Source organism: Penaeus chinensis, chromosome 3, assembly GCF_019202785.1.
Source record: "Penaeus chinensis breed Huanghai No. 1 chromosome 3, ASM1920278v2, whole genome shotgun sequence".
Taxonomy (NCBI): Eukaryota; Metazoa; Arthropoda; class Malacostraca; order Decapoda; family Penaeidae; genus Penaeus; species Penaeus chinensis.
The window spans coordinates 14616698-14629197 of record NC_061821.1 but is presented as its reverse complement, the minus strand read 5'-3'; the positions used below and the strand labels follow the sequence as shown (position 1 = coordinate 14629197).

The 12500-nt window shown below is 34.4% G+C and overlaps 1 protein-coding gene across 1 annotated transcript in view; it reads right to left on the bottom strand.

The window, feature by feature from the left end:
• Positions 1-40: 40 nt before the first annotated feature.
• The window catches only part of LOC125040495 (neuroligin-4, Y-linked-like), a 31895-nt gene continuing 19435 nt past the window's right edge, over positions 41-12500 (bottom strand). The window contains exons 3-15 of the mRNA XM_047635051.1: positions 10689-10841; positions 10297-10450; positions 9953-10164; positions 9607-9774; positions 9350-9444; positions 9099-9144; positions 8750-8786; positions 8378-8568; positions 7737-7880; positions 7352-7512; positions 6904-7105; positions 6211-6326; positions 41-3273 (exon numbers count right to left, since the gene is read on the bottom strand). Coding sequence (XP_047491007.1) covers positions 2676-3273; positions 6211-6326; positions 6904-7105; positions 7352-7512; positions 7737-7880; positions 8378-8568; positions 8750-8786; positions 9099-9144; positions 9350-9444; positions 9607-9774; positions 9953-10164; positions 10297-10450; positions 10689-10841 — 2277 coding nt within the window. The 3' untranslated portion in view covers positions 41-2675. The remainder of the gene's footprint in view (positions 3274-6210; positions 6327-6903; positions 7106-7351; positions 7513-7736; positions 7881-8377; positions 8569-8749; positions 8787-9098; positions 9145-9349; positions 9445-9606; positions 9775-9952; positions 10165-10296; positions 10451-10688; positions 10842-12500) is intronic.

The window sequence follows — 12500 nt, the reverse complement described above, 5'->3', positions numbered from 1 at the left end:
AATCATCTTTCAATTGATTAAGGACTCTAGTAAAACAAAATTTGTCAAGATCTTTTATTTACAAAAAATGTGAGGTATAGAGGATTATATACAGAAAGACAATCAAATCACATTGCCACTTTAAAAATCAAGGGAATGAGAAACTACAACAATAAATAATCTAAGGAAACAGCCATTCTGAATTAATATAAAAAAAAACTTTTATCAGTTCTTTCTTTATTTTATTTTATTTTATTAAAATATTCTTTTTATTTTTAATTTCTGATAATACTTGCTTTTTTCACAAAATTATAGTGTTCTTCATGAAATTATTAATGCTTTCTCAGTAGAGAGACACACATCAAATGGTAAATGTATTTAAGGAAAGCCACTTCTTATTTAGAATGACAGGAAAAAAAATTATACAATAAAGGAATGCTGTTTTGATGGTTTGTGAATTCTTAAAATTTCATACCTTACAGATAATTGATATTAGAAAAAACAAAAATCCCCCTAAGAATTCATAAACTTTATTTCTCAGGCCTGTACAGGCTAGCCAGCATTCAAGAAACTTTATAAAGATCACCTGCTGTTTACGGGTGAATTATTGCACCTTTATAATAAATCTGCATTGTTAATATCTATTCTTAGTCCTTTGACCATGTTAGGCAACCATAGTCTTAATTCTAAATTATTCATGATGCATGAAGTGAATATTCCACAGCCTTAGAAAAACTATTCTGCATTCCTAGACAATGAGTCAGTATGACAGCCTATTCTGCTCAGGAGGTTCTGCCATCTCAGTCCCTCTGCTATGAGAAGTACCACTTATTAAAATATACCCTGAAAAATCTTGTAAATGCTCTTAAAAAGATTAAGACAGACAATATCAAGTGTTGTGACATAGACATACTCAAAATGCATCTTACACAATAAAAAAATATATTCTTGTGAAAGTTCAGTTGATTTTCAGGCATCCTTATGCTTTTGAAAAATTCTTTAGTAAACTGTTTGTAATAACAGTTTCTCTATTTGCAAAACTAGACATAAGAAAAAAAAAAGTGGTCTAACCATCATATTGATTAGGAAAAGAGGCAACAATATTCAGAAGTGCACTTGTTTTGTTTTTTTTCTACCAAAGATATTTATTGTGGAATGACTATGGAATCCTAAGCAACAGTCAAAGGATTAATTGTACTTCTACCTTACATTCCTATGAACATTTAAGAAGTAAACTAGGCAATGCAGTCCAATACAAGAGTAACATACATTCAGATTCATGTACCCAAAACCTTTTTTATAAAAGGAAAATGAGCTATGACCATTTATAAAATTATCCATTCATGAATAACAGATGGAATATAAATGGGAACTTGATATCAATCATGAATTCTATCTCTGAAGTTGTTTGCTATATTTATTAATGAGGATGTAAATAAACTTGACCTAAAAAAAAAAAAATTTCAATCTGTCTCATTCCATCTTTTCTCTCTTCTATTTATGGTAAATGCTGAAGAAGTGTTAATAATATGTGCAAAAAGAATTATGCATTTATAAAGTTAACCTAATGAAGCAAAACAAATCAAATTTAATATGTACAAGTTTATTTTCTCATTCACATCTTTACAGGCTGAGTTGTAATTTCAGTAATTGTGTAAGATGAAGAAAACAGTATATTTTCACTTTTCTTTCTCTTGTTTTTGCCTCTCGTGTGACTTTCACCATTTTACACAATTAAACAAATAAAGCTTTGGCTGAGTCACTTCTTAAAAGCTTACATTGTGAACCTTAGATTATAGAAAACTTATTCTGCTTAGAATTATAATACTAATAATTCTGATGCAAACAGTGGCATTATAATATTTTTGACTGAGTTAGTCTTATTCATATTTAAGTCATCTTATATGTAAAATCTATTGGCAGTTCTATTTTCTAGTTAACTGAACATGTTAACCTTTTAATACATCAGATTATGATTTTTAAGAATCTTATCATGTACTTATCTGACTTGTCTTACTCTTTAACCCATTCACAATGGATGATATCCTGTCACGTCATGGGAAAAAATTAAATGACATTGGGTAATGTCGAATCACTTCATCAGCACACTTTCCAGTAGCTGGGATGACACATTGGTAGCCTAGGCATGTAGTGATGTGCTCTACTGCACCCTAGCCTTGCGAAACTCATCATAAACAAGTTAATACATTTAACATAGCAAGTTAATAAATGAATAACATATGAAATAAAGTTTAGATAGTGATATCATATTAACTATTTATTCATCCAAAATGCACTTCTAAATCTTGAAGAAACATTTAGTTTTGGTTTTCTCTAGAGCCCACAGCATACTTATTTGAAACATGTTATCTTGAAAGACATTTTGTTATTTACATCTTTTCATAATCAGCAAATTAATTTTGGCACTTTAAAAGGCCACAATGCTGGAACATTTGTGGAACATTGTTTTATATTTTGGGGGAAATGCAACGATACACAAAAAAATACACAATATACAATAGTAAAACTAGTCATGAAACAGTGAAAGCTTATCAGTGCACTTGCCAGCATGTGCATATCCACCCCTATAACTAGCTTTTGGTTGAAATGGGAGTTGAAAGTAACTCACCAAAAACATTGACAATGCCATAAATTAGGAGTTATAGTCTAGGCAAGACTTTCTACTTATACTGAAATCACAGATCTGTGTTCAACATACCAGAAGTGGATGTAATTGTGGCCACAGACCGGGAGACTCGTGTTGCCGCCTGAGGTACAGCTCTCACTTCTTTCTCTGGGGGCTTTGTCACCTGCTGTGTCATCATGTATTGTGTTGTCGGCCTTCCATTAGGCTCTGAGTGTATTGTTGAGGTTGGAGTAATTGACCGCTGTTGCTGAGGCTGATAATGCCCATTGAGTTCTGCACCAGGGTTATGATAAGAGGTATGGTAATTTTCAATGATGTTGCCTGCAGACCTTGATGAAGGCATCATGTGCGGGTAGCCTGGACGGTAAGGCTGCTCAAGTTGATCGACAGACTTTGTTGTCTTTGTATCTCTGTAGTAGCCTTGCTGGTAAGGATCTCTGGACTTTGTGTTATTTTGATCCGTTTGGATGATGGGATCAGTTGAAGCAACTGTGTAAGGAGTGACAGAGCGAGAGGGCGCTTCATCATGATTGTTGTTTGCCAGCTTGTTGAGGTACTCTCTTACTTTATAATCTTCCGATTCTTGCTGAGGGTTGAGGTTCTCCGTTGAATAATACTGAAGATCATCGAGGGCTTTGTTCCTCTGTCTGGAGAAGGAAACAACACGAGGTCAGCCACATTGCCTTGTGCCTCCATCCTCAAGCTGAGGTACATACTGGCATCACCTTGTTCTAATTAACATGGCCATAGCTTTTCCCTAGTTAGCTTTTACAAAAAATAATTCTTTTCCTAGACATCTACTGCACAGAAATGAGAAAGAAAGGAATTACTACATGAACATGAAAGGTACTAAGGAGAACAAAAGAATAAATCATCTGTAACTTCTACTAATTGTTAGTTGAAGCATTCTACACATTGGTGCTTGGTGTCATAGATCTACTAGGAGGTGGATGGGCCAGTTTTGCTAAATATTCCCGCAAATCATCATCATCATCATCATCATCATCATCATCATCATCATCATCACCATCATCACCATCATTGCGGCCACCGAATCTAAGAGCCTCTGTGTCCCTTTTGAAATACACCAGGTCTGTGAGCGCCTTGTTTCTCTGTCTGGGGTAGGAGTGCAGTTTTAGTATGCAGCATTTAGAGTAACCAAATATTTATTTTTAATTGCATTTAGTGTTTTAGAAAGTTGACTGGAAAATAAAAAATTCCTTTTATTATCAGGAGGATATACTGGTGTAAAACTGAGATGAAATTTAGCTTACTCAAATTATTGATGTGACATTAGTCATTAAAAGTTTTATTCTTAAAGTATCAACTTTGAAGTTTACAATAAATGACAGAGAGGAAGAAGTAAAGTAACATGTAAGATAAAATTATAAAAGATAAGAAACACGAAAAAATGTATCATAAGGAATGTAAACAATTGAATAATAATGTAGCAACTGTTGTGGTGTACCTGTCAACACTGATGATGATACCAAGTATGACAAGAATATCATAACTTAATGAGGGAGCTGAGCCATTAACAAAATATGTTATCCACTTTGCATGCATATAAATTTAATAGTTGTTACTTAACTCTGACCCTTACATAAACCTGAAAAAGTTACAGATTTCTAGTACATTTCTGTTTGTGCCTTCAAATAAAAAAAAAAAAAGTTAGTCTAATTTGTTTATTGTGGAAAGAAGCAACGTGTATATGTTCTGGAGAACGACATTTTGCATTAGCAGTCAGTGCCAAAAAGGAACTAAGTTCTTATTAGATTGAAGAATACCCCCCAAATAATCTTCCAACATTCCTCAGGGCATTTGTATTTATAGGTACACTCAGACATAGTAGTTCCCAATCACCTAACTAGTATGCATTTTGTCATTTGAACTGGTAACAATGTATGGAGGACCTACTACATACTGTATTAGAATGGCCTCTACTGTCAGATGGACTACCATAAATATGCCTATCAATGGAAATGTGGTTTAGACTATTCGCACTATAATATATATATAATATATCTATATATTGTATAATCTTAAGAAATGTTTCAATAAATTTCAGACTAAAGTAATTAGCTTTAAACTTATGGTATGTTGTGATTTTGAGTATATATGTTTACAAACTTCAGAAACCGTTATCTTAGAAATAAAACAATATGAATGACTACTATTTACAGAATCCTAATATGAATGAACTAGATAAATCATGACAGCCTTGGCATACAAAAAATGTCATACTGTGATCAGACCACAATGAATGTGAAAAAACAAGGGGATACAGAGTGGGAAAGTAAAGGCAAGGTATTTATCTCATGTTGTAAAGCCTATAGGTTAAGGGAACATGTAGAAGAATATCTTAGTGAAGAAGAACTGAGATTAGTGGGAAAAGAAGTAATGCAAATTCATAAAAAGAAGCTAAATTATTTTCAATGTATTTACAAAAGAATTATCATCCTTTGTCTAAATACAGGTTCAAGTATTTTGCCATGCATATATATATACTTTTTCTGTAAAATATATGACTGTATCATCCATATAGAAAATAATCATAAGTATGAAATGCATTATGCAGTAAGTCACATCATGCTGTTACAAATAAGCAGACATGCTTAAATGATACATGTCATCTGTTATGTCATATACATGTTACAAGATTCCTAATGTTATAAATTCATATAGTCAAAATCAAAAAGTGCAACAGAGGGCACATATCAAGAGTAACAAAACTAGAAATACACTAAGGGTTTGACTGTTTCTCTACAGGTAATAACTACTTCAGCTTTGTTTATATTGATTTTTTGTCTGTCTAACAGATGTCATGCTCTTTCCATAAGCTCTTTGGACTTAAGCTTTCATTACTAAACTGTAAAAATAATAAAAACATGCCAATAAATCATGCAAACCAAACTTTCAAACTCACCTCACTGTGCAATACTGAAATACCTGAGGTGTTATTTGTTGAAAGTAACTAGGATCAGTTTGAGGATAGCTAATATAATGCTGACTTCAGAACAAAACAAAATACATTTCAGTTAATGAAACTATTAAAAAATGAGGAAACAGGCCATGTGTTTTATTGATCAATAAACAATTAATATACATGAAAAAGAAATACCTGAAGACACTCTGTACACGAGCATGATCAAATAAAGCTAACTCACCTTGCATTAATCCTTGCTCTGTGCAGGTAATAGACCTCCTCCATTAACCAGTGCAAAGAACTTACCCAAGTTTTCAATAGAATAAATAATATGTGCATTTTTAACAAAGACAGATTATTGGCCTTACCGTTCCACTTTATAAAGCATATTATAGCAAAAAGTAAAGCAAGCTAAAATAATACCAAACTTTCTATTTTTAATTTTGAATCTAACATAATCTAGTTCATTGAAAATTTAAACCTATGTGAATATTTAAGTGCCTTAATCAAAGGTAACATGTATTCTTAACTCCTGCCCCTACAAAAATCAAGTTTTATTTTAAGTATCTTATGTATCCAATTTTTTTATCATAATTCAACACATTAAAAATATCACAGTCAAGCAAAGCTACTTTTGCAGCTAGGATATTGAGCTTACCTCTTTGCAGATTTCCACAGTCCACAACAGACAAAGAGAATCACCAGGAGGAAAACAGCCACGGCAGCAGCTCCATAAAATGCCGCAACTATTGGCTCAGTCATTTGAATCCATGGCTGTAGGAAACAATTCAGATTTATAAAATCTTCTCTTTCTTTTAAGAATGATAATTTATGATAAATTAAGTGCTAGTATTTCCTTTGAAAAAATTACTTTTTAGTCTCAAAATATATACTTTATTGATATGTACTTTAGAATGATATACATGATGTCTTAAAATTATCCCTGAAAAGGAGATATTTATTTTAATTGTATGAGTCTACAAGAAATGAAGGCATGCACATCCAATGGTGTTCTCAGACCAACCGCCCAAAAATCCATTTATTAAATATTTTGTTAACTTAAACTTTTATCTGGAATATAAGCATGAATATATTAACATTAATACATTCAATCTCACAACTGTAGTGTATGAATGTGAATATTTCATTGCTTTTGTTATAGATGAAACTTTAAATCAACAAAACATTTAATATACCCATTTTTGGGCTATTGGTCTGAGAATACTTTAGGACGAGCATACCCTTAAAGGCGCAGTGAGGAATAGTTAAATAATGCAAATGGCCTTAATCTTATTAGCTCATAATCAAATAAGTAATTGGAAAATTGTATTTAAAAAATTCCAGTCCTTACATTTATAGGTGGAGGAACAGTTGGCACCCATTCCCTCACCACCTGAGGTATATAGGTGGTCCAGAAGGTGTTGTAGGTCTGACGGTAGTTATAATGCATGGAGGTGTTGAAGGTGGTGTTGATGCTTAGGTACTTGAGGTTCCCTTCTAACACTGGCTCCCAGTTCACCTTTATGATTTGTACTTGAGTCTGAGTTGGGTTGCTGTGGAGGGAGAGAGCGAGGAAGGCAATTATGGGGTAAATGAGGATTGCTGAAGTTGAGAAGGAAAATGGAAAAGGGAGAAGTAAAATTGAAAAGAGACAAGAAGGAGAAAGGCACAAATGAAAAGAAATAGAAAGAAGCAGGGTCAGGAGAAATATAGCGGCAGAAATGGTGGAAGTGAAACAAGGGAAAAATAAGGATATTTCCATCCATTTAGAAATCCACATAAAAATGCCATTTACTCACCCCCATTTGGCAAAGTTGACAAAAGTCTTCATCATGAACTCAGAGATGTTTCTGTCGCCTTCACTCCACAGATTCCTGGCAACACGAATGCTCTCAGGGAAGAACTCTGGGTCCATGAAGGGAGCACCAAACACAAAATAATACTCAATGTTGTTGGGAACCTGCAAAGGAAAGGAAGTATGGTGACAAATGATAATGATAAAGGATATCATTGATGCAGATTATTGCTATGACAATAAATCTCTTATTATAAAAATATTGATGATAATGTCTATTATCATTATCAACACTTCATTATAAGGGTAATATAGAACTGCTGCAATTCCATAAATACAAATCATACAAAAATCAGTGTTTCAACAACAGCAAGTTGACTTCTAAGTACCTCTCTCCAATAATCCAATTTAAGTGCATCCACGGTCGTATTGAGCATATAGTAATAGGTAGGAACACTCTTCTTCCCAGTGGAGTTCACAAGGACCTTCACTATTTGGTCGACGCTAGATTTGTAAAGAGCATCTGACAACAACTGTAAAGGAGAAACGATCAGTATGTGTGACAAAGGTTGCTGGGGAATAGTCATACTATATAAATATCATGATGTCAATATATATATATATATATATATATATATATATATATATAAATATATATTTATATATATTTATATATATATATTTATATATATATATTTATATATATATATAATTATATATATATTTATATATACATATATATATTTATATATGTGTGTGTGTGTGTGTGTGTGTGTGTGTGTGTGTGTGTGTGTGTGTGTGTGTGTGTGTGTGTGTGTGTGTGTGTGTGTGTGTGTGTGTGTGTGTGGTTAAATATATATATATATATATATATATATATATATATATATATATATAATTTATATATATAAATACAAACACACACACACATATATATATGCATGAGATTTTACAATGACATCTGAAATAATACATCCCCTATTTCTAAATATCACAAAACAAAGAGCAAAACATCGAAAGAACAACATACGTCAACATATTGCTCTCGAATATGAGTTGTGTTGTGGGGATCCGGGCCGTAGGTGTACATCCACTTAATGGCATCATAAGCACCTTCGGGATTGAGCGAGTAGTTGTAGTGTTTGACCCACTCCTTTATCCGCTCGTTGAAGAAGTCCTCCGTCACCTCATACCGGTCGCGGATGAGTCTGTTGTCCTCGACTGGCGAGAATGAAGAGTTTTTAATCTCTCTCTCTCTCTCTCTCTCTCTCTCTCTCTCTCTCTCTCTCTCTCTCTCTCTCTCTCTCTCTCTCTCTCTCTCTCTCTCTCTCTCTCTCTCTCTCTCTCTCTCTCGAATATATATATATATATATATATATATATATATACTTTTCCCCCCAACAGCCTTTCATTCCAGGACATGGGCCACTCTCAGTTCCCTGTTGAGAGGTTAATTGACAGTGCCACCCTTGCCTGATTGGATGCCCTTCCTTATCAATCGTGGTTCGGCGTGCGAGCACTTGTGCCACGGCGGCGACTTCCCCTACGACACCTGTGTTTCCCTCTCAAGGAGATATGTCGTTTTCTCGCCGTGAGTCAGCAATGGGGAATTGAACTCGGGACCACGAGGGTCGGAGTCCAATGCTCTAACCATTGGACTATCGCGGCATATAAATAAATATATATATATATATATATATATATATATATTGCATGTATATATATCTGTCTATCTATATCTATATCTATACCTTTGTGTCAATCTTAATAATGGTAATGTTGATAATACTGTAAAGACTATTTAAGTTTATAATGGCTTAAATTTCACTAAATCTACATCCTCTTGCCTGGCATTGATATAAAAGAAAAAAAAATACGAGAACGGAATACTCACAAACCATGTTCGCCGCTTCATTCCTATTTACACCTGTCAGATAACGGAGGTCATAATGGTGATTATTTTTCTCGTAGAGCTTTAAGGGCAGTTCAGGGCAGGATGTGCCAGTCCTCCTCCTTCCAGTCCTCGTACCAGTCGTCTCCCGGGACGCGGAACTTGGCATCGACCGTCGGGCCCCACGCGAACGTGCCGATGTCCGGCTGTGGTGGAAGGTCAAGTTAGCCTGCTAGTAATATTGACCGTTTCTTTGTGTTTGTATGAGTTTTGCATATAGCGTTTGTAAGATTTGTGGCCTTGATAAGGAATGAGTGGGAATAGATTCATTAGCTCTGGAGTTTCACTAAAAACATCTTAACCCAAACCTTTATTGGGGCTGAAGCTAGTTCTTCAAAACTGCGACGATTGAGGCACTGAAGTAGTTTATATGACGATTCTACTGTGCATCCAACCTCAAGACCATATACGCGCGATGTATTCTGAACTCTGTAAATATCATCAATTGCTGCCCAGTCCGCTAGTGGCGAGCCACTCTGGAAAAGAAACAATATTGCACATTAAGGTAATATTTTAATATGATCATTACATTCACGAAGTTGCCGTGAAGCTCACGAAAAAAAAAGACGATTGCATTATTCGACTGAATATTCTACAATTAAGCAAAACTGCTATGAGGATGTACTTTTTTTAGATAAAAGCAGCCAAGCTCACCTCCGCCAGGACCTGATGAACCCAGTCCTTGGTCTTGGGCAGGACGGCCAGGATCCCCGCCATGGCGCCTCCCGCCCCCGGCCCGAACACCGTGATCTTCTGCGGGTCTCCGTTGAAGAACCGGATGTTCCTGTAGACCCACTCCAGCGCCATGGCCATGTCCATCAGCCCATAGTTACCCGGGGAATTTTCGTCTCCCGTGCTCAAGAAGCCTGTAATTTCCAAAGGGGCATTCGGTGATTTTAAAGATTTTAGAACACGTCACATGAACCAACAGTGCAAAAAAAAAAAAAAAAAAAAAAAAAAAAAACTCTTGTCATTAAGCCCAAACCACACTGACTGACCTAGTGCACCCAGCCTGTAGTTGAACGTAACGACCACCACTTCTCCCCAGCCCGCCAGCATGTGTCCCGGGAACTGGTTGCTGGCGCCGTGTTCCAGGTCCCCGCCGTGGATGTAGAACATGACTGGGTACTGGTCTGTCACACCGATCGATATCTGCAAGGAAATGATCCAGATGTACTTTTTTTTACCTATGAGCTTTCATTTGATTTTACTGCAGTGGCCAAAAAATATATATATGACATCAATACTAAAACGCAATCACCGCATATGAATTGAGTATGTTACAGTATCTCAAGGACCTTTCATATGCCAATAATTATTCAGACACACATATTACAAATATACCAACACAAGTATTTTACCAATTCTAGAAAAAAAGGAAAAGCCTTACCGACGGTGTAAAGATATTGAGGTACAAGCAGTCTTCGTGAATCCCATTCCTGATGCCATTCGAAGAGCCTATGTACTTCAAGTTCTGCGGGCAGGCAGGCCGGTAGTCGAGTGCCTGCCATGTGCTAAACCAGTGCTGAACATACCGTGGAGGCTGCGCAAAGAAGGCAATCAATTAATCAACAAATCAATAACACATTTTTTTTAATCTGATGTGTTGTACTGATAATTAGGTGGATGAAGAGGAACACTCCTTATAATCGGGTTAGACATTTACTTATAGTTTGTCATGCGAACTAAAATTCTTTAAAAATATCAAGATCGAAAATAAATATGATACATTAAGACGAACAATAAATTTTCTTTACATTTACGTTTATTCACTTTCCCAGCCCTTATCTCTCTCTCATTCTCCAATTTCGCCCACTTCTAATTTCTGTGCGATTTCTCCTTAGATTTTGTTTTTAATCCTCCCTATTCCATATCATTAAACTTTTTTCACGTATTATTAAAAGTGTTCTTTCTTCGTTCTCTCTCGTCCGAGTCTCTCGGCTCTTTCCTTCGCGCCAAATAACCTTGGACTTCAACGCATCTGTAAATAATTATCTAAAGCGCTTTTCGCTCATCTGGCATATTTTTCACAGTGTTTTTCATGTGTCAAATTGCTGACAATTATTTACAAAAAAAAGTTTATTATTACCATCACTATTGATAACCTACTACTGTTATAATAATGAAGTGAACAATATTGAATATAAGAAATGGAAAAATATAAGTGATTTTGATGATGATGATGATGATGATGATGATGATGATGATGATGATGATGATGATGATGATGATGATGATGATGATGATGATGATGATGATGATGATATTAATAATGTTAATAATATTAATAATTATAACAATAATAATAATAATAATAATAATAATAATAATAATAATAATATTAATATTAATAATAATAATACTAATAATAGTGATGACAATAATAATAATAATCATAATAATAATAATAATAATAATAATAATAATAATAATAATAATAATAATAATAATGATAACAATAACAATAATAGTAGTGGTAGTAGTAGTAATAATAATGTTACTAATGATAATAAAAAAAAATAAAAAAAAAATAATAATAATAACAAATAATAGACTAATAACAATAACCATAGTAGTAGTAGTAGTAGTAATAATAACTACAACGATACTGCTACTACTAATAATAATAATGATAATAATAATTAATTATTATAATAAAATTATTTCGTCAGTAGCAGTAATAACAATGACATGAATAAAAAATACAAAGGAATATCTACAGATTTATCAACATTATATCATATCAACACCAATACTAATGACGAAATCACCATCGCACCTATTATCATAACCGTAAATACAAATTAAAAAAACCGCATTAAAAGTAGAATGTAGACCATGATTGTACGAAACACAGCACGTATAACTCTTTCCCTTTCACAAATACGCTCAGTGGTTTCCATTCATCTTTCCTCGCCCTCCTTCTTGTCATGTCACGGCGGTGTGAACAGCAGCAACGTGTCCGTGACAACCAAGCAAACGTTTGTGTTTAGACAGGAATAACAACTTTTGGAAGTGAAAGCTTGGACCACGATCGTATTTGCAGTGTTGCCACGTGTAAGGGTACTCTGTTTTCTTTCTCTCGCTTCGTCATGTCGTTTTCGCTTTTTATTCCAAGTTGTGAGGATGCACTCGCTGTTTGAGTTGTATTATGAACGTAAAGTATGGTTTAATATCTTTTAGCCTCTTTGTTTACTTGCTG